We start from the raw sequence: 25,512 nt of genomic DNA, 5'->3' as shown, positions 1-25,512 counted from the left end.
CGGGATCGCGGGCCAGCACGTGTGGGCGTGCGTGCATGTGCATGCATGCGTGTGTGCATGTGTGTGCGTGCATGCATGCGTGTGTGTGAGTGTGTGTGTGTGAGTGCGTGCGCGCCGCGGCCGCCCGCGCGCCCCTCCCCGCGCCCCTCCTCCCGCCCGCCCGCGCCCGCCCGCTCCCTCTCCCCGGAGTGCGTCGCTTCCAAACTTTGTCTAAACTTTCACTTTCACAGCGCGGCGGCGGCGGCGGCGGCGGCGGCGGCGGCGGCGGCGGCGGCGGCGGGCGAGGTGACGGCCGGGCGGCGGCGGCATGGAGTAGACGCGCGGCGGCGGCGGCGGCGGCGGCGGCGGCGGACGCGAGAGGCAGCGGCGAGCGCGGCGGCGGCGGCGGCGGCGGCGGCGGCGTGGGGCGCCAGAGGCAGCGGCGGCCGCTGGAGCAGCCGGCGGGGCCGAGGCGGCGATCGGAGAGCGCGGAGGGAGCGGCGCGCGCGGGGCCGAGCGCAGGGCCGAGGGCCGGGCGGGCACCGCGCGGCGGAGGCCGGACGAGCCGCAGCCGCAGCCGGAGCCGGAGCCGGAGCCGGAGCCCGAGCGCGATCGCCGCCTGCCGGGCCTCCCCTGGCCACGGCCGGCTGCCGCGCTCCCGCCCGGGCGCCCAGCTATGTACTCCCCGTACTGCCTCACCCAGGTACGGGCCGCCGCCCCCGCGCGACCCCGGGGGAGGGAGCGGGCGTGGGGGGGCTCCGCGGGGCGGACGGCGCACAGACGGAGGGGGGGCGCAGCCGGCGGGCCCCCTCCCCCCGCGGGCCGCCCAGGGGGGTCCGGGCACGCGTGCGGGCGTCACGGTGCGCGTGCGAGCCCGGCCGCCCCGCCGACTCCCGCCGCGTGCGTGGCGCTGCCCCCCGGGGGGCCCCGCGGCGGGGCGGGGAGCGAGCGCGTGGGAGATCGTGGGGAGCGGGGAGGGAGGAGGGGGGAGGACGGAGCGTGCGTGCGCCCGGCCGGCCTGCGGGGTGCCCGGCGGCTCCGTGGGCGGCGCGGCGTGGCCGCGGGCAGCCTTGGCCGGAGTGACAGGAGACCGCGGGGCGCAGGGGGAAGCCCCGGGGGCGGGTGGCATTCCCCGGGGCGGGCGCCGCGGTCCCCGAGGGTGGCACTGCCCCGGCGTGCTTGGCGACTGCCCCTGCGTGCGGCCGGGGGGTGCCCTGGGCGGGTCGCGAGCGGCCCGGGCGTCTCCCCAAAGTCTTTGTTCAGGCCTCACATGGGAGCGGGGCTAAGAAAATGGCGGGGCTCCCAAATTTCAGAGGGGCAGAGGAGGGGAGGGAAGGACGGGCGCGCTGCCAGCCCCGGGGAGGGGGCTGCGCCTCGCAGCCCGACCTGGACGGCGTAGCCGCTTAGCTCAAACCCCCCACCCCCCACCCTCCCCAAACTTTCCTTGGCGCAAACTTTCCGGGTCTCCAGCGACCCGGGGCCCGTGGTGGTGTTGGACCTCGGCGGGGTTTGGGGAGGGGTGCGGCGGCGGCGGCGGCGGCGGCCCGGGGTGCGGGTGTGTGTGTGAGGGGTGATCCTGTCCTGCCCGCCACCCTCCAGGCAGAAGAGGGGCGGGAGGTGGACGCGCGGGTCCGGATCGCGCCGGGTCTGGCCGGCCTTGCCGTCGGGGCAGCGGCGGGAACAACAGCGCCCACCTTGGCGCGCGCGCGGCAGCGGCGAGAGAGCGCGTCCCGCCTGCAGCGAAGTTTCTTGCGCCCGCGATCCCGCAGAGGCCCAGGCCGGGCTCCCGCGTGCACGGCCACCTGGCTTTTCCTAGGCCATAGCCCGAGGCCGCGATCGGGCATAGGAGCCTTCATGCTGGCCCGCGGTGCCAGGCTGTAGCAGGTAATCCGTAACTGGGGCCGAGGGGACACCTAGGGCTGGCTAGGCCACCCTGCCTGCTAGGCCAATCCATGGGACTTCTTTAGGTCTGGGGCGCTGAACGGTGGTTCCCTCTGTGCCAAGGGGTGCCCTCCCCCAGAGGTGGGAGTGGGCATTCATGTGCATGACACACACATGCCAGGTTTGGAGAAGCAAGAGAGTTTATGGAGATGGTCAGTCATGATCCTGGGTTGGGTGGTAATCTAGAGTCTGCGAATGCCGCCCCCCCCTCCAGGGCCAGCCGTGGAAATCCTCTGTGGACTAAACACGTGTGTCCCAGAGTATGTCTGAGTGTGTGTGCAAGCTCCGTGGCAGTATGAGGGGGAGGTCCCCCCAAATCCCTACTTCCAACTTGACACTCATGGACGGCCAGCTGGGTGTGAGACGTGGCTTGCTTTTAGGGTGACACTTGGCTGGCCCTAGTGGTTGTGTTTTGAGTCCTGGGACTACCAGGACCCCTCTCCCCTTAAGTAGCCTCTTATCCACCCGACCGCCAGCCTGTACCAAGCACACCAGGTATCAAGGCCTGCGTCCTTAACCCTGCCTGTGGTTTGGATGAGACACCCATCCTCCAGATTTCACCGCATCCCTGAGTGAGAAAAGCCACCAGCTGATACTTGGATGGGAAGGGGAGGAAGGGACTTGGGTACCCATCGGAATTAGGGGGTGATGGATAGAGTTTGACACTGTTGCATTTCAAAAGAGAAGTGCAGGTTCAGATCTGCAGGAGCCTTAGCCTGAATGTGCCAGGCTGGCAGGGAGGGGAGTAAGCGTCTTCTCACCAGCCCGCTGGCCCTGCACGGTGGGCAGGGAAACCCCTCAGCACTGGGCAGGCGCTGTCGTCTGGTCAGCAGGGCCTGGCTATTTCTCTTTGACAGCCAACTCTGCTTTTATAGTTTTTTTCTACCACCTTGACCTCTGCTTTTCTGAGTAAACCATTCTCTGGGTTGTCTTTTTCTTTCTTTTTTCCTCACTCTTCTGTCTGCATATGTCTTTGTCATCTATCTTTTTTTTTTTTTTTTGCTGGTCCTGGGGCTTGAACTCAGGGCCTGGGCACTGTCCTGGGTTTTTTGTTTTTGTTTTTTTACTTAAGGGTGGAGCCCTACCACTTGAGCCACAGCTCCACTTCGGGCTTGTTGCTAGCTAATTGTAGATAAGAGTCTAACGAACTTTCCTGCCTGGGCTGGTTTTGAACTGCAACCCTCAGATCTCAGCTTCTTGAGTAGCTGGGATTACAGACATGAGCCACTGGTATAGGGCTCCATCCCTGTTCAGGGTTTCAGTCTCTGGTCTGGCTCCTGCCCATTTTCCCCATCCCCTTGTATGTTAGACCTCTCTCTCTCTCTTTCTCTCTCTCTCTGTCTCTCTCTGGCCTCTCTTTTCTTTTTTTCAAACCAGAATTGGCTTCGATTTTAAAGTCAATAAATGATTGAGCGGAAAGGAGCTTGGAGCAGCGGGGCCCTGGCGGGGAAAAGCACTGTGGGCGAGGGGGAAGGACAAGGGGGGAAAAATCTCCTTCTAGAAAAAGCATAGAAATGCAGGGCAGCCAGGCCGGGCAGTTACAGGAGCTGTTCAAGGCCTTCTCTGCCACAGGCCTGAATCCCAGGCAGAGAAAAGAGATGGGTGGTGTTTACTGGGACAACTCACCAGAGAGACATGTGCCTGGATAAAGGGATACACACACACACACACACACACACACACACACACACACACACACACACGCACGCACTGGCATTGCCAACACGGGGATGTTTATGCCCAGCCACGTGCACGCACGCACACATACCGCGGTCAGATCTAAGATATGGGTAAATACACATCTACCCCTAGAAATGGGTACAGAGGCTGAGGGATGTGGAACACATGCGCATTGAAGTTCATTGTGGACCTGAGTTTGCAGTCAGCCAACACACACAAACATGGCTGGCCTCCGGAGTCGTCAGTATACGCTTGGACAAAGGCAGATTCAAGGGTAGGTTCACCCAAGTGCGCATGTGTGCACGCACATACAGACACACCCATGCACAACCCCTGCTCTCGGCTGTACACGCACACAGACGTGCAGACACTGGCAAAGACACAAAGGTGTCCATACGTAGGCCCATCCACAGATGTGACTCTTTGCCCTGTCTCTCTTATAGAATGTTCTAGTATCTTTGTCTCTATTCAGCTATGTGTATACATTTTCAACAAGAAGGGACCTTCCTGATGTGCCCCACCACACTCTGCTCACTTTTTCTCTGGGTCACAATGGCTACCCATCGGTCCCTGTAAGCTACTGTTCTCTGTGCCAATCTGATGTGTGTGTGTGTGTGTGTGTGTGCGCGTGCGCACGCACGTGTGTGTGCTGGTGCTGGGGTTTGAACTCAGAGCCGCCTCATGCTTACTCAGTTTACTTGTTGGGCTGGTACTCTACCAGTTAAGCCATGATGCTGATCTGGCTTTTCGTTGGTTAACTGAAGATGGAGTCTCGTGGAACTGTCCTGTCCGTGGCTGGCTTTGAACTGTGATCCTCTGTGTCTAGGATTACAGGTGTGAGTGAGCCAGCAGTGCCCAGCCTTGGTGCTGGCATTTAATGGAATGTTTCTCTCTGGCTCCAGCCATCCATGCACCAGCCCCAACAGTGGCACGAAGTGTATAGGTCTAGGTCTGGGCTCTGAGAGACCTTCTGCTGCTGGGCTGGGCTAAGCTCAGAGCCGAGGCTCTGCTGGATTAATTGGGCAGCGGGGAGGACACTGGCACTCGGTGCGAGTTCTTCGTGAGAAGGAGCTGAAGCCTGGGGTCCTGACCTTAGCCACAAATGTGTAGCCTCCATGGCTGAGATGGAGGCTGTGGCAGCAGAGGCCAAGGCCTCACACGCAGCCCTAAGTCAACACCGGGTTTAAACCTTGGTTCTTTTTTTTGGGGGGGGGTCCGGTCGTGGGGCCTGAACTCTGGGCCTGGGCGCTGTCCCTCAGCTCTTCAGCTCAAGGCTAGCGCTCTACCACTTGAGCCACAGCGCCACCTCCAGCTTTTTTCTTTTTGCTTATGTGGTGCTGAGGAATCGAACCCAGGGCCTCGGGCATGCAAGGCAAGTGCTCTACCACTGAGCCACCTTCCCAGCCCCTAAACCTTGGTTCTTGTCCTGTTCTCCAAAGGCAGCAATGGCGGTATGAGTGTCTGGCTTGGGCAGTGAGGCGATTCGGCACAGTGCCCAAGTATGCTGAAGAAACAGAGAGGGCTTAGTTAGTATTTGGCTTGTCATCCTCATGTGCCTCTCTCGGTGCAGAGAGAAGAATGCTTCTGAGGGACGGAAGAGAGGATGCTCTCCCCACGTAGAAATCCCAGTGGGCTGCCAGGAGGAAGAGGCAAGGCTGTGCCCAGCAGTGAGGCTAGCGGCTGGTGCAGCTCTTTCCGCTAGCATGGGGTCTTGCAGTCCAAGAGGAAGGTTGGCAGACTTTGAAGTAAAGGGGACAGTGGCACAGGGCAGGGGACCAGATATCTTCTGAGGGATCGACAAAGGACAAAGAGCGCATGTGCACCCCCCTCCATCTTAGGCATCCGGTAGGGGATCAGCGATGTCCCCACAGATCGGCATGTATAAATCGGCACCTGAGCATGGTTGCCTGGACTCGCTTTGGGGCAGGAGGCTTGTGCAAGATTTCGGGTGTGTAAAGCACTGGAGATGGGTGTGCAGCCGTGGGGTTGTGGCTGCTGGTAAAAATCCCTGCAGCGACCGCCGATGGCTGGTGCCTAGATCAAAGCCGCCAGGAACCCGGCTCTTTGCTCAGGGCCTGTTTTGATCACCACAACTACATTTGAGGCCTGGAAATTTTTTTCCACCCTAAGCCAGACCAAGAGAGGCCAGCGAGCGCGTCTGCTTTGTGCTCTTTTCCCAATATGGCACTGGGGAAAGATTCTTTTACTGCCCCTCCCCCAAATCCTGGGTTGGGGGGGAAGTGGGGGGCAGAGAGTGGGCTCAGAGGCACTGCTGAGGTGCTCCTAGGTGATCGGTCTCCATCGGCGTGCCAAAGCCGTTGGGCCGCCATTTTCCCGTGGCTCCCCGTGTCTGCGTGGGTGCCTGTCCACGTGTCTCCGCGTGCCTACCTGGTAACTGAAGACGGTAGCACGCTCCCTGTCTTGTGTGTCTGGTGCCGGTGTGTGGTGTGGGGGATATGAGTGTGTGTGTGTGTTCACGTTCACGTGAAACCCGCTGTGGGCTTTGTGTCGCTGCTGCGCCTCCATGGCAGGTCCCGTGGGGCCTTCGAGGCCTGTCACGGAGTGCCTTCCTATGCCATGACGGTAGCTCCCATCTATAGCAACAGACTGACGTGTGTTCTTTTCTGGTGGCCGGTGGTCATGGCCGAGGCGTGTCATGGGGTGGCTTCCGCACGTGTTCATTGCCTGTCTGTGTCCCCCTGCGTGTCTCCGCGTGCCCCCTTTCCCCCGTGTCATTGTGCGTGGCAGGCTCAACCCTTTGTGGAGCTCACCGCACGGCCCCCTCTTTCCTGGCGTCCCTCTGGCCCCCGGGCACCCTATAGGATGTCCATTGTGGCAGCCAGGCGCGGGGCCGGTCGTTGGCGGCCTCTTGTCTCTTCCCCTGGGTTTGTGCGGCCGTGGGGGCCTGCCCGCAGCCCCTCCTGTGCCCCTGGCCTGGCGTGGACAGAAGCCCGTTGTGTGGTGAGGTGCAGCGTGCTTGGGCAGCCCGCAGGCCGCTCGCTGTCTGCCCTTCACATATGGATTTTGGCTTCTCCCTGCGGCTGCCCTGGCCGGCCAGCTGGGTGTCCGGCTGTGTCTGTGGCCTGATCGCCCCTGTCCCACCAACCCCGCCACCCCAGCACAGACGGGGCCTGTCATTGGGTCCACTACCCTGTTCCCTCTGCGGCTCTGAGGTCACAGATTTGGAAACTGAGGCCCCCCCTTTCTTTCCTCTCTCTCTTTCTCTCTCAGTCCCTCTTTCCTCCCTCTCTCCTCCCCTCCTCCCCCTCCTGCTCCCTCTCTCTCCTCTCCTGCCAAACGCATCTTGGCTCCGTCTGAATATCTCCTCCTCGATTTTTGGCTCCAGCTCTGGGCGCGCTCACTAAAGGAAGCAGGCCTAGCTCCCCTCCCCGCCGCCTCCCCCCCCTGCGCCTGAGGAGCCCCTCTGAGGGCTGGAGTGGGCCTCATGTAGGGGCCTAGGCCCCCCCAAGTAAGCCTGGCCGGGGGGGGCACAGGCCCTGCGGGCAAGGGGGGGTGGGTAGGCTGGGCCTGGTACTACAAGCGGGCAGCAGGCTGGGTGACTGGGCTGCCTGGCTGGGCGGGTGAACGGGCAGGGAGGGGTCGGGGGGCACAGAGCTGGGGTGTCTGGCTTCTGGTGGGGCTGGCAGGCCTCTGCGAGGCACAGCTGTGCCCAGAACTCAGTTATGTTTGCCACTACCCATGTGGCTGTGCCAGCCAGGGAGGGGAGGCGGGTAGCGGGCACTGCGGCGCGCTGCAGCCAATCGGAAGGCAGGGTTGCACTGGGGAGCTCTCCCTCCACTGGGCCCCACCCTGAGGGGAGTCGGGGGTGATGGTGGCCATCCGTGGGCAGGGGGCAGTGCCCACCCCCGCCAAGGAACCCGCCCTCCCCCCACGGAAAGCTCAGTGCCAACCTTCCTGGCACAGATAGGGCAAAAGCAGGGGTCTCTCTCTCTCTCTCTGTCCCCCACCTGAATCCAGCCAAGCTGGAGGAGAGGATGGAACAGAGGTGCACCCAAGCCCCCCTCCCCAAGCCCCAGGAGGTGCCTTTGAGTCTGAGGCAGGCAGGGTGGCTCTGAACGAATATCGGCTTCGGTCAAATTGCTTGGTGTGGGGCTTTATTCCTCGCTCCCCCCCCCCCGCTCCCCGCCACCCCCATCACACAAAGTGACACACTTTCACTGGTACATGCGGGCAGAAAGAATCACGCTGCCACGTGCTGGCATCTCTCTTCATTCGCCAGGCCTGCAGGCGCGCGGGCGCGTGCACGCGCGCGCGCGCACACACACACACACACACACACAAGCATCCACAAAAGAGGCTCACCCTAATACAGACACCTCCAGACACCCAGCCACGAGGTGTGACACACGCAGGGAGCTACTTAGGGGTGCATGCGCATGAGACACACACCCTTACACAACCGCATGGCGTGAAATCCTATGCGGACGGGCCTGGCCACCCTCACACACACAGGGTACACAGAACCCACAAACACAACAACACACACAGAGGGATACCGTCAGATGGCAGGTGTGCACGTGTGTGTACATGTGCACTGATATCTATCCCCAGATAGACCACCAGATGCTCTGGCACACATAAGAACACATGTGTGCAAATAACACATGCACACGTCTCCTATCCCTAATGTTATCAGGTAACAGGTGTGGTGGTCAAACTGGCATTTTTTTGGGGGGGGCTCTTGATGGCCCTGCCACAAAGAAGAATCTAGATGCCCCAAATGTCAGTAGCACTAAAGCTTGGAAACTGGCTTACAAATGCAGACACAATAACACACACACACACACACACACACACACACACACTCATGCATGTATGAATATCCCGAATCTATCACACACACACATACACACACACATACACAGCACATAGCCCACACAGGCAAGAGACTGGCTGACTCCGTCACACACACACACACACACACACACACACACACACACACACACGGCCTTACTCACCCACATCCAAGCATATGTCATTTATGGAACCGCACAGAGATGAGAGGAACAATTCATGATCCCGCACCTGGCCCCAGCTGGCCACCTGCGAGATGAACGCCTCAGCACCCCCCCCGCCCCCCGGATCTGCCCCTCGGCCTGACACCCTGCAGCAGCTTTGGGCTGTCTCTCTACCCCTCCTCTCTCCAGGTAGAAATTGCAATCCTGGTTTGTATAACTTCAATCCTGGCAGACCCCCATGCCCGCCCCATGCCCAGAACGTTACTGGCTGGAGATTTGTTCTCCATAGGCACTTAATCCTTTGGTATTTATTGTTGTTTTTTGGTGCTAGGGGTGGAATCCAGCGCTTCATGAATGCTAGACAAGTGATCTATCGTGGAGTTATTCCCTTCACCGCTCCCCCTCCCCATCCAGTCCAGTCTTTTGGCTTTTGATACCCCATTTCTGAACCTGGAAAAAGAAAGAACAAAGAGGTGTTTTTTATTTTTATTTTTTATTTATTTTTTAAATGTTTAGTGGGGCCATGGGTGGCTCACGCCTGTCATCCCAGCTACTCAGGAGGCTGAGATCTGAGGATTGAGGTTTAAAGAGCCTGGGCAAGAAAGTCCTTGAGATTCTTCTCTCTAATGAACCACTAAAAAGCTGGAAGTGGAGCTATGGCTCAAGCGGTAGAGTGCTAACCTTGAGTGAAACCAAACCAAACCAAACCCCCAAAACAGCAAGCAAGAGTGCAAGGCCCTGAGTTCAAGACCTAATACTGGCACAAAAATAAAGTTAAAACTAAAAAAAAATTTTTTTTTGAAATTCTTTAAAATAGTGCTTGATTTGATAGATGACAATCTTGACACTCCAAAGAGGTCTGTTCAGACCTGGAGCAAAGGGAGTGTGTGTGGCTGGGGGAGCGGGGGAGAAGCTGATGGATCCAGTCCTCTGGTCTCCACTTCCAATGGGACAGAATTGCAGCGAGTTTTCCAGTCTTTTACTAAATTATCTGTGCACTGTCAGACCCCATTTTGTACTCTTATACCCTTCTTACGGGTCTGACCTTAGATCTTCCCATCCCACCTACCACACCTCCACTAGCCAGGCCTCTCCTCGTCACTGTGAGGCATCATGCCTTCTCCCACACCTTCACTGGGCACCCAGCCGGAGCCTGCGTGCTTGGGGGTGCAGCCAGGGGGCCTGTGCATTCCTTCACCAAATATTTACCAGCCACCTCTTGGGTGCCAGGCCCTGTTCTAGGCCCCCGGGGCTCAGCAAGGAGTAGAACTGGCAGAGGTGCCAGGCCTCGGCGGGAGAGCAGGACAGTGATAAACAAGGGAGTTGTCCTGTCTTTGGAAGGAGCGCTAGGTATGATGGGAAAAAGCTCAGGCTAAGGCCAAGGCTGGGGGTCTGTGCTAGAGAGGGGTGTGGGGGGGTTCTGATTTTGTGTTGAAATTCTCCTTTATGACATCTCCCCAACGCTGCCATATGAACCCCCTTCTCTCTCTTTTGGTGCCAGTCCCGGGGCTTGAACTCAGGATTTAGGTGCTCTTCTTTTTCACTCAAGGCTGGCGCTCTACCAATTGAGCCACGTCTCCACTTCCAGCTGGTTCACGGAAGAGAAGAGTCTTATGGACTTTTCATGCCCAAGGCTGGCTTTGAACTTGGATCCTCAGATCTTAGCCTTCTGGAGCAGCTAGGATGACCGATGTGCGGCGCACTGGTGCTTTTGGCTTGAACTTCTTTTTCTCTGACATGGGCAGGCTGGAGGTCAGCAGTGGGTAGTGTGGGTTAACATGGTTGCCTCCACCATCTATAGAGACCCCAAGTCTGGGCCCACTATGGCTGGCCTTCATCTCTCTGCTCGGGCATACCCTCTGCTGTCCGGACTCCGGAGTCTTGAGAATAAGATGGCTGGGGCGTTTCCTGTATCCGCGATGGGCACTGAGTAATCTCAGCCCTGGTGTTCTGAGTGGGGGTGGGGGGGCAGCTGGTGGCCCAGAGTGGCACTTCCACCTGGGCCCCTGGATTTAGCTCCCCCGGGGCGGGCCCGGTTTATTTTTACCCTTGCATGTCAACCCTGGCAGTACCAGGCTGTGCCATCTTTACAGAGTCTTGGGGATCTGCCCAAAGTTTTAGGGGGGACCTTGCTTTGCCTGCTGGGCCTTCAATTCTCAGCGGAGTCTCCGACTGTCTGTACCCCCATAAAACTCTAGGGGCTGGTCTGAGGTCGGCGCTGTAGGCTGGCAACTACCATGCCCAACTTGGTGGCATTTGGTTTGGCCTCCTGCCTGCCTACCACCCCCACCCCATGCCCGGGCAGAGCCGAACGGCTGTGGCTGCCAGTCTCCATTTTGAAGGTGTGGGGGGGAGTGCCTTTGAGCCCCCAGCTTGCCCCGTGCCACCTGGGGCTCATCCTTCATGCCTGGTCCCTTGAAGGGCCTGGATGGCATTGTCTACTACCCTTGCAGCTCAGAGTTTGGCAAGAATGCCCGCCTGGCTTCCATCTTCCCCGTCCTTCCCTCCCTCCCTTCCTCTCTCTCTACTTGTAATGGCTCACAGTATTTGGCTCCTTCCTGCTCTCCCCCCTCCCCCCCCAAGGCGCCAACTTTACTTCCAAAGCCACCATGGCTCTGGGGCCTTCTCTGCCGACTATGCCTGGGACCTGGGAGAGGGAGTTTTAGAAGACGGAGCAGTGGGCATTGGGGGGCTTGGGGGGACGGACTTGTGTGCAGGTCTGGAGGGAGCACATGTTCTAAGCCAGCTGGCTCCACTGGCTTCTTCATTTAACCTCAAGGTTGGCAGAACGAGACTGCTGGAAAATGGGGTCCCCTCCCATTTCTGACAGTCCTCTCTCTGCTCATTCGGGGACTCCGTGTCGGCTTCTAGGCCACCGGACAACCATGGTGGATAGGTCGGGCCAAACGCAGGGCTTGGATTGGCAAAATAAGTCATTATGCATAAGGGGTGCTGGTACCAACCCCCCCCACACCCAAGTTCCTTGGCAAAGCTGTAAGATTCCTGCTTCTCTCGGCAGAACTAGGGCTGGGGGGGGGGGTGGGATACTAAGGGCTGTATGGGGGCACTTGAGTCCCCAAAGGGGGTAAGGGACTTCAGAGAAAACCGGTTTACTGCCCTCCCCCACCGCCCCCCCACCCCAAGCTTGCTGCCCGCGTGCCTCTGAACAAAGTTTGCTAAGTAACTTCAAATGTTATTTGAGGACGGCCTGGCCCCAACCCAAGGCAGCCCTGTGGAAACTTGTTTTTCGCTGCAGAGGCTGCAAGTATCAGACACACTTTCGGGGGGGGGGTAGGGGGTGCTTCGGAGCCTCTCCCTCGCCCCCTCCCTTTGTGGCAGAGGCTGGCCCTGAACAGACATTAGGAGTAGACACACACTGGACACAATTATCACCTAGGACAGGCACTTCAGAGAGAAAGAGGACCCAGCCACGGAAAACACAGCACAAGAAACATGAGAGAGAGAGAGAGAGAGAGAGAGAGAGAGAGAGAGAGAGAGAGAGAGAGAGAGAGAGAGAGAGAGAGAGAGAGAGAGAGAGAGCGCTTTGTATTCCCCCATATCCAGGACCCAGGTGTGCTTGGATGGCTTCCTCAGCCTCAGTTTCCCCAACATAGAAGGAAGCTATGGGCCAAGACGGTTCATGAAGCGGAACTTCACTTGGATGAGAATGACTTGGGTTGGGAGTTGGAGGCCAGCTGCTTGCCAGTTGTTGCTGGGTTTGCTGGTCCCTTCTGCAGAGCTGAGTCTCTGACAGTGCGCCCAGCCCAGGGCCCAGCACCCAATGGTGCTCCCAAGTGTGGACTGTCCTTTCTGCCCATCTAACCTGGGAAACTTCCCCACTGGGCTCCCAGGCCAGCTTCATTCCCTCTCTCCTCCAGCTCATCCTCGCTGTTTTCCCTTCCCTTCCTCCTTCTCTCCTTTCCTTTTTCTTCTTCTTTTTCCTCCCTTTCTCTCTCTTTCTCTCTCTCTCTCTCTCTCTCTCTCTCTCTCTCTCTCTCTCTCTCTCTCTCTCTCTCTCTCTCTCTCTCTCTTTGAAGCAGAGAATATGTAGCCCGGGCTGGTCTCGAACTCCCAATCCTCCTACCTCAGCTGCATGCTGAAGTATCAGGTGTGGTGCGCACTTGCATACCCCCACACCTGGCTTCTTTCTTCCTGTCTCTCTCTCTCTCTTTTTTGCCAGTCCTGGGGCTTGAACTCAGGGCCTGGGCACTGTTCTTCTTGTTTCTTTTTGCTCAAGGCTAACACTCTACCACTTGAGCCACAGCACCACTTCCGGCTTTTTCTGTGTATGTGGCACTGAGGAATGGAACCCAGGGCTTTGTGCATGCAAGGCAAGCACTCTACCACTAAGCCACATTCCCAGCCCTGGCTTCTTTCTTTCTTTCTTTCTTTCTTTCTTTCTTTCTTTCTTTCTTCCTTTCTTTCTGTCCCAACCATTTCTCTGCCTTTCCCCCCAAAATATCTCTTCTTCCTTCTTCAGGTCTCCAGGAACTGTGCTCAGGCCTGGAGCCCAGGGAAAGGACGGCAAACGGGTAGCGTCTCAATCCCTTATTAAGCTCAGCCAGGCCCAGAGGGCTTCTATGCTCCAAGATTTCCTTTCCCAGGAAGCTGAGGACTGGGCACTTGAGCTGATAGGTGGGAGGGGTCTGTGTGTGTGTGTGTGTGTGTGTGTGTGTGTGTGTGTGTGTGTGTGTGTGTGTGTATCTTGGTCCTGGGACTTGAACTCAGGGCCTAGGCACTGTCCCTGAGTTTCTTTTGCTCAAGGCTAGCTCTCTGCCACTCGAGCCAGCCCCACTTCTAGCTTTAAAAAAAAAAATTATTGGAGCTAAGAGGCTGGCTTCCAATCCTCCTCCTCAGATCTCAGTCTCCTGAGAAGCTAGGATTAAAGGCAGGAGCCACGAGTGCCTGGAGAAGGGCAGTCTACCACAGGGGGCCTCTGCTCTGTCACCTCCGAGGTTCGCCATCAAATGAGCACCATGGAGTACAACGGAGAAGCTAAGGCCCCCGGGCGCCGGGCCCCCTGTCCTCCCCCAGTCGCTCTCTCTTCACTGGCAACCAGATCCTCCTGGGGTGGCTTTGTGGGGTCCTCCAGTCCCAGCCCCACGCACACAGCACGCACCGCCTCATCTCTACTCACAGTCAACGCCCGCAACACCCCGCCACCCGCAGTCTGTCGCGCGGTGACAGCCTGTCACAGGCACCGCCGCACACCGGCACAATCTGTCGTCCACGCACAGTCTCACACACAACCTGTCACACGCACACACGCACACACACACACAGTGGCACAGGCGCGCACACGCGCACGCACACACACACTCACACACACAGCCTAACGCGATTGCACCAAGCGTCACAGCTTGTCATAGCCAGATTCCTCACAATAAAAATAACAGCTACCATCTCCAGAGCAATTATGCAGGGTGGGGGTGGGGGTGGGGGAGTGGGCAGGCGGAGCGGGCATCTGTGACCTCCTGTGACCTTACTAACACAGCCAGGCAGGGATGAGTAACCTGTTTTACAGATGAAGAAACAGAGGCCATGAGGTCAAGTGCCAAGGTCATGGGGCTCAAAGTGGGGTGGGAGGGATTAAAGTTAGGCGCCCAAGGGCAAGTATGACTTGGAACACATCACTCCACCTTCTCAACCCCTTCCAGTGCACCCTGGGGGTGGGGGTGGGGTGGAGGCTCACCCTGAGAGAATTCCTTCTCTGTTGCCCCGGTGAGGGGGGGAGGGGGGGAATAGAAGAGGTTTCAAGCAGCTAGGTCAAGAAACAGAACCTATTAGGCTTTCTGCGCAAAGGTGCCTCCCAAACTCTTCCCTTCACTGGGGGAAAGATGGGAAACTGTGCTCTTTACCCCAAATGCCTCTTATTTCCAAATGGGGGTGCTGATGATGGTCACTCAAAACCCATTGGACCATGCTGAGCAGTCAGAAGGTTTATTACATGTATGGTGGGCTCCCTCTCTTGGTGACCCATTGTGTGGGAATCAAGTGGGGTTTCCCCCCTCCCGGTGTCTGGCCTGTGATCCTCTTGGGGTCCCCTAAGGTAAACCGGGGCTCAGGTTCTGGAAGTCATAGAGAGATGGCCCCCAAGACTTTAAGATGTAGTCTCAGGCCCAGGAATCTGCATAGGGCATCTTGCTCCCCTTCCCCCAAGGCCCTAGGGTTCCAGAGGCTTCCTTCTTGTCTGCTACCTCCCCAGCCTGCGTCCCTCCTTTGTTCCACTCCCGCCTGCTCCCCAGGGCTTCCCCCATTTGAATCGCCTGAGCCAAAACCAACAAGGCTCCAACCAAGTCCTGACATCCCAGGCAAAGCTGCCTGCCGGCCCTGCTCCTTGGCCCACTGGGGTGGAAGAAGACAATCCCGGGACCGCTGACCCAATGTGCGCACGTGGCCACCACTAGGGTGTGACAGACACGAGCCCCACATTACACACATCCCCGAGTGAGTGTGAGCCATAGTGGGCCAGGACCCAAGCGCCTGCGCGCCTGCCACGGCAGGGCATTCCCATGCACACGTTCCAGTGCCACCTCCCCGCCAGGAGTGAGGTCCCAAACTTACCTGTACACCCAGGCTGCAGTGTGCACACAAACACATAAATACACCCCAATCTTGCACCCCAGTCTTCTGCCTCCTCTCCTGAAAATAAAAAAATGAAAAAGCATGCACCTCCCTGCTGGGCTGGTACTAGCACAGGTACCCGCGTGCGCCTCCATGGAGATGCTGCCTGGCTTAGGTGAGTCTATGAGCTGGCAAACACCGGTAGAGTGCCCACGCATGTGGCTCCAGGCCCATGCGGGCATGCACCTTCCCCAGCCTGCACACGCGTGTGGTTCACGTGAGCCACACACCTGCCAAAGCTGCCCAGGGTACTGGACTCCAAAGCCTCATGCAGGTGGTTGGGAAGGGGGGGGCTCCTTCCTACCCACCCCCTCTTTTCTCCAGGAACACTTGCCTCTCTAAATGCCCTTGGGGGCATAGGTGAAGCACCCCAGAATGGCTGCTGCCCACTGGTGCCTCCCGTGCTATTTACATTTGAGATTCTCTATAAAGAATATATATGTGTTTTCCTTGACCTTTGGCTCTGCTTTTGTACTTGGATTTTGCAGACCCCACTAAACTATGCAGCAAACGTTCAAAATCTTAAAAAAAAAAAAAAAAAGCAATGAGCAGGGAGGGCAGGCACGTGTGTGTGTGTGTGTGTGTGTGTGTGTGTGCAAGTGCCAGCGGGGCACACCTCCTGGGTCTTGAACTCAAGGCCTGGGCACTCTCAGTTTCCCGTTTCCACTCAGGATGTAGATCCATAGCTCCACACCTGGCTTTTTCCTTTTTTTTTTCTTTACTGGTTAATTGGAGATAAGCCTTGTGGATTTTCCTTCCCCCAGAACTGGCTTTGAACTTTCATCTTCAGATCTCAGCCTCCTGAATAGCTACGATCACAGGCTACCCTAACAAAAGGCAGTTTGGGGTTTGTTTTGTTTTTTAAGACCCCTGGGGACCCCATCCCAGGAAGGGCTGAGCTGCACTGTCCAGGTCTGCAGCCTTGAGGGAACGCAGTCTGGAGGGGGGGGGTGCGGGTGGGTGGCGAGACACGTCGTTGCTTTTCGTGTGTGTGTGTTTTGCTGTCGCTGCTGCTTAAATTAATCCTTAGTGACCGCGGGCAATTCTCCACAAAGAGGCTATTTAGTGCCCCCCCACCCCCAGTTTTCGTGTTGTCCTCCCTGACTTCCCCCCACCCCGTCCCGGCTATAGCGATCCGAACGGGTCCCTTGGAGGGACGGAGAGGGGGCGCCCCAGCACTCGCCCAGAGGTCCCCAGTGTCCCCAGATCGATCGTAGCACTTCGCTGTCAAAACCGGCTTGGGGGGTGGGGGGAGTCAGACTCCTCCCGCCCCGCGTCGATCAGAAAACCCCGTCCCGGCCTTGGTGGCCGCGCGCCCCCCCCCCCGCCCCCCCCCCCCCGACGGCCGCCCGCCCCGGGCCTCGCCCGCCCGCCCGGCCGCTGGCGCGCGCCCCCGCCCCCGCCGGAGCCGCGGCCCCGAGCCGGGCGCCTGCTGTTATCCCGGCTACTCCTCCGGAGGCCGGGACCCGAGGATCGCAGGTGGAAGCCGGCCCGGGCAGGAGAGTCCGTGAGACCCTGTATCTCCAGTGCACGCACCAAAGAAGCGGGAAGTGGAGCTGTGGCTCAAGTGGGGTGAACGCCAGCCTCGAGGAGGAAAACGCAAAATCACAAAAGGCTCAGGGGATAGCACCCCAGGCCGCGGGTCGTGGGAAGGCCTCCGGCGGGCCCAGGCACCCACCAGGCGGTGCGCCTCCCCCCGCCAGGCGCCGCCCGCCGTGCGCACCTCGGGGCGGGAGCGGGGAGCGGAGCCCGGGGAACGCGCGGGCCACCCGGGCCGGGGGTCGGGGCCGAACGGGCCTCGCGCAACGCCCCGCGTGGTAAGCGCATGCGCGGCGGCAAAAAAGGCGGGAAGCGGTGCGTCGAAGTCCCGGATGTGAGAAGCGCCTGTGGCGCGCGGACGGCGCACGAGGGGCGCTGCCCTCAGGACCGCTTGAGGAGCTGGGTGGGCCGCCGCCGTCGAGGGCAGGTGAGGGGCACCGGGGTGCGAGTTGGAAGCAGGGAGCAGCGACGGGGGGAGGGGGGAGGGAGGACTTGGACTCTTGGTGTTCCAAGAAGTTCTAGAATGACCCAGCCCTCCGTCCGCCGCCGCCGGGGGTCTGGGCCCTTGGCTGCGCGTCGCACTGCGCAGGCGCACCGCCGCCTCAGGATGGCGCGGCTCCCTCCCGTCGGGCTCCCCCAAAGTGACCCCAGGCTGCCCCGACTGTGTACAAGGAGGCTCAACTGAGTTCGGGTCCCCCAGGTGCGCGGAGGGGAGGAGGCGGCGGGGAGCGAGGCCGCCGCGGCCGGTGGAGAACGCAGGCGCAGGCTTTGGGCGGGCATGCAGCCTGGGCAGTTACTGTTACTCTTCGGTGGCCTGCGGGTGTTGTTGTTGTTGTTTTCTTTTGTAAGGCGGGGGGGGCGTTCACGGCCCCCAGATCTGACGGCAGCGTTGTGGGGGGGGCGACATCCTGATCCAGTCCTCACCTCTGCACCCCAGGCTTCCTTAGGAACACCCCCCAAAACCCCCAACTGTTCTAAAGCTGCCTCTTTTAAGGGAATAGTGGCGTGGGGAGGGGGTTACCAGGGTGGTTATTGTTTTTTTTTCTTTTTTAATTTCGAGAGTTGGCCGGGTTTAGGGGCATTTGGCCTCCAGTGAAGTGGGGGGTGGGGTGAGGTGTGACTCAGTGGGAGAAAATGCACTTCCCTCTCTCCTGCCTTCAGGCGGTGCAGGAGTTGCGCAGCCTGTAAAAATAAAAATAAAATAAAAAACAAACCCCAAATCTTTTACCATCAACACCGCCTCGTGGGGTGAATTTTTTTTCTTTTTGTATTCGGGGCTCCCCACCGGTGGCTGCTAGCGAGGGCTGCTGCTGGACTTTCTGGGCAAGCAGAGAAAGGAGGGAAAATGGAAAAAGAAGCCAGTGCCCCCGATCTCAGGCCAACTAAACCTGTTGGAGGAGGAAGCTAATGTTGGCCAAGGTCCCTCCTTCTCCTCCTCCTCCTCCCCAGAACCAAAGCTACCCCAGGGCATTCAGAGAAAGTGCCCCAGGGCCTCCTGTCTCCCCATCCTCTCAGGAAGCAGTCATAAACTAGCTTCTAACCACCCCAATTACTTTAATACGCGTTGATGGTGTTAGGTCCATTTCTTTTTCCTCGTGTACATGACTCAACCTGAACCAACTGCACCCAGTGGGGGAGACCCAGGGCTGTGGGCTGTGGCTGACCCTGAACTTTACATCCTGAACCCTAAAACCAGCTTCAGATTCCCCCTCCCACATCACCTCAAATTCTCTAACCCCGACAATGCTTTTCTTCTCTTGCTGCATGACTTTCCCGACTTCTTTAAAAACATCTTGAAATTTAAAGTTTTATTACTCATTTTTAAGCATATGAGAGAGAGGCTGAATGGTAAAACAGGCTTATAAAAAAAATAACCGCATGCGGGTGACACTCCACAGAGCTAGTTGGTGAATGTCTCCTGTCCCAGATTAAGTTTTTGATGGCTGAATCCCTAGGAGAATGCGGCAAGAGGCACCTGGGTTCGCTGAATGAAAAGACACTAGAGAAACGGCAAGGAGTTATTATGATTTTATTAAAATTGTGTCTCATTTAGGAGCGCGCTTCTGCACTGCCTCTGTCGTCAGAGCCCGGGTTTGCCACGGCAAAATCTGTAATCAGAGAAAAATACTAGCTTTGTTGAGGGTTAGAATATATCATTGGCTAATGTGTGTGGTTTTTTTTTTTAAATAATGCTAAGCATTGGGGGTAATTAAAGAGTGAGAAATAACTCGTCTCTCCTCTCTTCTCCATTCAGCATTGTCTTATTTAAAGGCAGAAAGCTCGGCAGAACTGGTTAGTTTTAATGCGGGCTTTTTTTTTTCCCTCCCCTCTTGCCTTTTCCTTTGCTCCGGTCTAATTCGCAAATCCCCAAACTGGCACAGCCAGAAAACTTGCGGCCAGCAGGCAGACAGTTCTTTTTCCCCCTGCCTCGGCTCTGACCCACTGTCTGCTTTGCACTAGAGTGATTTTAGGAAGGAAGAAAGAAAGGAAGGAAGGAAGGAAGGAACTGGGCTCTTGTACCCCCGATGCCAACCAAAGGCATATGTCCCAGGCTGCGGGCTGGTATTAGAGTCAAACCCGGGTGTACGGAAGAAGCAGCCTGGCTGCTTGTCCAGCACACTCACGTGCAAAAGACCAAGTATTCATAAAGGTCGTCCATCTGGGATCCAGGGGTTCAGATCCCTTGCCATATTTTAAAATAAACTGAATTTTTTTCTTACTCCCATATGCAATTGGAAAAGAAAATGTGTCTGGGAGCCGAAGCCGAAGCCCGCCTTGGCAGTCCGGTGCCCTTGGTAGGGGACAGAGCGGCTGAACCTGGCATCCAGCCCCTGGGAAGTGCCCATACTGCTGCCTGCAGAGCTTGAATGTGAGGGAGGAAGAGCAGAGTTCGGCCGGCTGTGTTGGCTGGGCGCTGCGGGGGGCAGGTGTTGGGGTAGGGGTTCTTTATCCCCACTGCAGAGGTTTGAGCCGGGCTGCTGGGGCACAAGGTGGCTGGCTTGGGCCTTTCTCTTGGAAGGAAGGTGGTCTTGGGAGATGAAGAAAGTTCCCTATGAGAAAGGAAAAGGGCAAAGTGGTCCCTAAGAGGGCCAGGGGCTGTCCCCTCAGGCGCCAGTGGCTTCGCAGTGCCTACAAACAGCAGGGGGAGTTATTTATTTATTTGCTTCAGGTGTTTTTAATTAAATGTGTTTCTCTCATTTTCCTGGTTATTTGGTGCTCAGACTTTTCAGAGATCCCTTGCATTTTTTTTTTTTTTACATAAGTAGAAACTTTTTTTTTTCCTCCTTGGAGAGATATTGTGGGAGGTATTTGCCTTCAGTGCTTTTTCCTGCTTTTAAAAAAATTAATTTTAAAATTATGAAGTAAATTTAGTGCTAGTGAAAGTGAGGGAGCGGGAGCTGAGGCTGGAGTGGGAAGGGGTAGACAGCACGCGAAGTTCTGGCCTCCCTCTTCCCCCAAGACCCGAGGGCCTAGCTTGCTTCCGTCTGCTTCTCTCTCTGCCCACTTCTCTCTCAGCCCCTCTCCCTCTCACCTCCCCACTGGGATCTGAGAGGAGGGGGCAGCCAGCCCTAATAGTACCAAGTCTTGCTTGTGGAACCCCTGGCTCTGCCATCCCCTTTCCCTCCAGGTCAATACACTGAGGGCTTCCAGTCCCTGCCTAGGGCCTGCAAAGTGGGAGAAGAAGCCGGCTCTGGCTCCCCCCCACCCCAATCCAGTCACCGGGCTGTTGGCTTTCAGCTCTGGGGGTCCTGTCTGTCTTCCCCTCCAGTTTCCCCCCCCCAGTCTGCTGAACCCCTGCTGCACAGTTGGTTGCCCTGTGGATGGGATCCGAGTTGCAGGCACCCACTCTGCTGCCATGAGGACTAAAAGAGCTGTTTCACACAGCTCACTCCTCACAAGAAACCCGCTCAGTTCGCCAACACGTGTGAGCACCTAGGTGCTCACATTTGATGCGCCATCCCTGGTGTTCACAGAAGCTATTTTTAAGGCATATGAATTATGGGAACTCTATAGTTTAAAATTTTAAAGGCCTGTTCAGCGGTACTGAAAATGTTTATTCCTTCATCTGGGTGGAGTTAACATGGGTGTGTTCTCTTTGTGGACGTGAACTGAGCTAGTGGTATCCTTACAATGTGTGCATTCTCCTTCTTTATTCATGCCAGGCTTTGGTGACAAAGTTTATTTTCTTAAACAAGGAAAGCCTCCACCCCAGCATCAAAGTCAAAGGTAAAGAAAAGGCTGCACATTACAAAAATGATCATAAAATTTTAAATTAAAAAATGCCCTATAGCTTGCCTTGCTCAGTCCTCCCCAGTAGGAATGGTAGGAGAGCTTGTAAAAATGAGTGGGCTGATTAAAAAAAAAAAAAAAAAAAAAAAAAAAGGTCGCAGGTGTGTGTTCTCTTGAAGCCACTGGACTAGGCCTTGTGTGTGTGTGCGTGGAGTGCCTGCAAATCTTACAGAGTAAGGTGTAGAGACAGGATTTTAACACTACAGGACCAAAGGATAAGCATGGTAAGGAGTGAGTTACTTGCCAATTACATTTTGCTGTCAACATCTGGAAAGCAAAACTGCAGCTGTTCTCCCTGCCCCCCTTCCTATTGCCACCTCTTCTTCTTTTTTTTTTTTCCTGCACACTTAAATTTTCTGTACGCTTGCCATCCATACTTCAGTTTTCTGCACTGTTAAAACATTTTCACGACTCTGTTCAAATGGAGTTGTTGGGTTTGGACTTTGAAAAAAATGCATCTTCTAGTCTGACAGTATAATTTTTGGAGGAGTTTATTTGAGCAGGCCTATGAAACATTGCAAATCTCTCCCTTTGCCTTCCCCCTTCCCTGTCTTCCCAGAACTGCCCAGGCCAAAAGCACAGGGGAGGATTCAAGCTGCCTGGGTAGCCCTGGCCTGGCTCCGTCCTCTCCCTCTGCTCCTCCAGCAGGGCAGGTACCCACAGCATCGCCCTCTACGGCCCTTCTGCCGTGTTTTTGTTTTCTCTTCGCCCCCCAAAAATATTTGAACCAAAAAGCCTCTCTTTTTTTTCCTCCACCCACAGCAAACTGAAAGGGCTAGTGAACCGTGATTCAACAGAGCGAGGGCGCCTCTTTTCTTCCTTAGCATTAATTAACTCAAGTTCGTTAGGACGTTGGGTCTGTCGCCCACAGTTTTCTCTTGTGTGTGCTGAATCGGGTCATCGAGGGAGACTTCCCGTGCAAACAGTTTGTGTTGGAGCTGGAGGACGCAGAGGGGGAGAGAGGGTGAGAAAGAAAGGGAGCTGGGAGTGAGCGCGGGCCGAGGGTGGGCACAGTCCGAGCTACTCCAAACCCCAGTGCCAGCCGAGCCCTTGCGGGGGGCCAGGCCTCAGGGAAAGGAGGATTCTCCGCTTTCCTTGGCAGTGATCCTGATCATAAAGTAATTGGGAAAGCAACGTCTTACCAGAGTTTAAAAGCCTCCTTTTGACTTCTAAAACGGTGTGTTTGGGGGAAGCTACTTGCCTAGACTGGGCAAAGGCTGGCCCAGCTTCCCCAGAACTGGGGTGATGAAAATCCCGCAGCTCTGAGCACGGCTGTTGCTGCAGCAACTGCTCCAAAGAGGCTCCCTCTGGGCCGAGGGTGCCGCGGGCAGGCTGGGCACGGGAAACCCTCCCAGAAGCCCTGCCTCTCTCACGGTGTCTCTTCCTCTCTCTGGTGCTGGGGAGGTAGAACCCACAATGTGAGGGGGTGTTGGGACAGATTCCTGTAGAGCTCTTGCAAGGGGGGCTGGGAGGGCAACTACTTTGGAAGTTTTGATCCCTGGCTGCAACCCTCAGGAAGGAAGGAAGGAAGGGAGGGAGGGAAGGAGGAAGGGAGGGAGAGAGAGAGAGAGAAAGAGAGAGAGAGAAGCCGCTGCTGAGGTGGGCCTAGCTCACCTTTTGAGCGCAGACTGTTAACCCTCAGGTATTTCCTCAGAGCCTGGGCACAAACCTCACAGCATGATGTGCGGGTCTCTCTCCCCCTGGTCCTTTGTCAGCTTTTCCACTTGCTTCTACTTTAGCGAAAGTTGTACAGCTTGGTCTATGGCCTTCCTCTCTCTGCCTGGGGCCCTGGGCTACTTTACAGTGACACTTTGCAGGCCAGTGAAGAACCACACTGCCCTCATCCCACGTAAAACCTTGCCTGTCATCTGTCCTGCAGACAGATGTCCAGGGGGTCCTATCACTACATAGCTAGGGGAGAGGGCTCTGGCCTCCCTGGCTTTTACTTGTATTTGGTGACACAAGGAAGTTTCTAGCTAAATAATGAATTAAAGACTAGGGTTTTGTTTCCCATTCCCCACAGAGGATGAAAGTAAACAATTTCCAGTCTCACTCGGAGAATAGATCCTCTTCCCCAACACCCCCATCCCCACCCTAGCTCTCTCTCGTTCTGTGCCAAGAGGGTGAGGGGAGATGTGCCTGGAGCAGGGAAGCGACAGAGCCAGAATGAGGCTGCCGCCTTGGCCCCATCCCAGGCCACGGCTCCTGGTTTGTAGAAAGAAGGAGAAAAGGCGGGGGGGGGGGAGGGGGGGTTTACTGGAGAGAAGCATGTGGCCTGGTTCTGAAATAGGTCCCCATGCTGGACCCAGCACAGGGGTTCAGGGCAAATCCATTCAGCCAGCCCGGCTAGCCCGGCCAGCCCAGCCCAGGAAGCTCTCTAAGAAGCCCTGTGGCCTCCTTTCTGAGAGATGAAAACAGGCCCAAATCAGCCCAAAACCCGCTTTGTTCAAATTATCTGAGCCTCCTGGCAAAGTTCATTTTCCTGATTTCCATCCCTGGTGTTGCCAGACAGTTGGATGGTTTCACTCTGGCTGCAGGTCCCCTTCCCATAGTCCCCTTCCCCCCACCCCAGAGATGCCCCACCCATCTCCAGGATGTGCAGCCAGGTCCCTTCCTTTTGCTAGCAGCTAAGTCCTGCAGTCTATAATTCTGTTCTCTGCCTGTGGGTGAGGCCCATGCCTTCTTGTTGCCTCCCGTGGAGCGGAGAGCCTGGGCCAGGCAGTACAGCTAGCCAGTTTCGGTTCAAACCAAGGCTGAATTCTAAAATGCCAGGAACAGTGCTAATTCTTTTTAAATTTCCCGTATCTTTTCTTATTTACTCTGCATCCATGCTGTAGTATTGGTAATTTCTGTGTACATTTGGCCAGTTATTTGCAGTAGTTGTACAGTTACTCAATCCGTATAGGGCCTACATGTTTAGGATCTGAAAGAAAACAGCTAAGCCCTAAAGCCCCCAGGCTAGGAATAAGTATGACACTTAAAAAATTTGTTATTATGAAGGTGATGTGCAGAGGGGTTACAGGTACATAAGTTAGGTAAAGGTACATTTCTTTCTAGACAATGTCATTCCTTCCCTCCCTCTCTCCCAGTTTTTCCCCTCCTATCTCTACCCACATATTGTATAGTTCGTTTTCAGCATAGTGTCTGTTGAGTATCCCTGCTGCATTTTGGATTTTGTTTTTAAAGATAAAGAGACCTCCTGAGAGTGGCCCATCTTGGGAGTCACAGCTTCTTGTGCTTCTAGTCATAGCTTCTTAGCTACGGGCTGGTAAAGGCCACTTGCAAAACCTGTCTCTGGCTGGGACAATCATTGTTTCCTTGAAGGATTTCTAACACTGCAAGGGAGTGAGGTACTGGGCTTGTGTTTTCCTAATTTCCCTTAAATAAATCACAAGGCCTCAGTTGACAGGACTGTGTTTTGTGGCATTTTTGAAAACCACACATTCACTTTTTCACTATTAGAAGTGGTTGTTTTCCTTAGTTTTTCCTCTCCTCCCCCTCCCAGAACCCTTTCTCTGTCCTTTTCTCTTCTCCTCCCCAGGCTTTGAGCCAGCTTGAACCCTTTCTCCAGGACTGCCTTTGCCTCTCCATATTTCTCTCTCACCTGCTTAGTCTTTTTTTTTTTTTTTTTGAAACCTATCTCTTCTAGTGGTGACTGAAACCTGCATGGGTGTTCATTTAGATAGGTTGTTTTTTTGTTTGCTTGTGTGTTTTTTGTTCAGTGTAAGCTTGCTGTTTTTCACCAAATCTTCTATTCTTAACGACAAGGGAAAGGCCTTTCTTTTACAAAGGCAGAAAAGAATCCTTTCCTTAAATCAAAAGCCTTTGTGGATTTAAAAAGTCATATATCTAGTCTTTTGGGTTTTCTTTCACATGGAGAAAATACCTTTTTCCTGATTTACCTTTACTTCTTTCCTCTTGTCTTAAGTTTCCTTTTTGACCACTCAGTATCACTGGCTGCCCTTCTGCTCTGGATTTTTCCTTTTCCCTGGTCGGTGCTCTTTTCCTCAGTGGCCTACCTGCTCTCTCCTTTGCTGCTTCCATCCCCTGAGCCCTCACTCTTGGTGTCTCAGATAGAACTGGAGAAACACTGAATATTCCGGGCCTTGTCTGTTTTGGCTCAGGTGCTGGGTATCAGACCTCCTGGAGGAGGTGGGAGGGGAGAAAGAAAGGAGGCTGGGACTGGGACAGGTAATCTTCCAACAGGAACCTTCACTCTCTCATAACAAAAGGGGGATAGTTCCCTTTTGTCTGGGGCTCCAGAGGGCTTGTCTGGGCTGCTGGCCGCCACCAGTCGCTTGTGGGGCAGGGGGAGGGGGCCCTAGGGCTGTGCTTGAAGTGGTTCTAATGGAATCTGGGCAATTCTTACAGGGAGGAGGGAAGAAAGGAGAGAGGAAGGGCAGGAAGAGAGGGAGTCTCCATTGGTCAGGTGGGCCTGGATGACCTCCCGTGAACAGCTCGAGGGAGAGGCTGACCAAGG

At 56.2% G+C, this 25,512-nt stretch overlaps 1 protein-coding gene across 5 annotated transcripts in view; it reads left to right on the top strand.

Moving 5' to 3' along the window:
* The first annotated feature begins 440 nt into the window (after positions 1-440).
* The window catches only part of LOC138817648 (nuclear factor 1 X-type), a 92,797-nt gene continuing 67,725 nt past the window's right edge, over positions 441-25,512 (top strand). For 2 of the 5 annotated variants that reach the window (XM_070008153.1, XM_070008150.1), the window contains exon 1: positions 452-682. In XM_070008153.1, the coding sequence (XP_069864254.1) occupies positions 656-682 (27 nt within the window). In that variant the 5' untranslated portion in view covers positions 452-655. Of the gene's footprint in view, positions 683-21,238; positions 21,257-25,512 lie in introns of those variants that run through there. The other 3 variants (XM_070008155.1, XM_070008157.1, XM_070008152.1) reach the window with 3 other exon arrangements.

Source organism: Dipodomys merriami, unplaced genomic scaffold, assembly GCF_024711535.1.
Source record: "Dipodomys merriami isolate MVZ:Mamm:240054 unplaced genomic scaffold, mDipMer1.0.p SCAF_70, whole genome shotgun sequence".
Taxonomy (NCBI): domain Eukaryota; kingdom Metazoa; phylum Chordata; class Mammalia; order Rodentia; family Heteromyidae; genus Dipodomys; species Dipodomys merriami.
The sequence above is the reverse complement of the archived record's forward strand: the minus strand, read 5'-3'. Positions and strand labels throughout refer to the sequence as shown.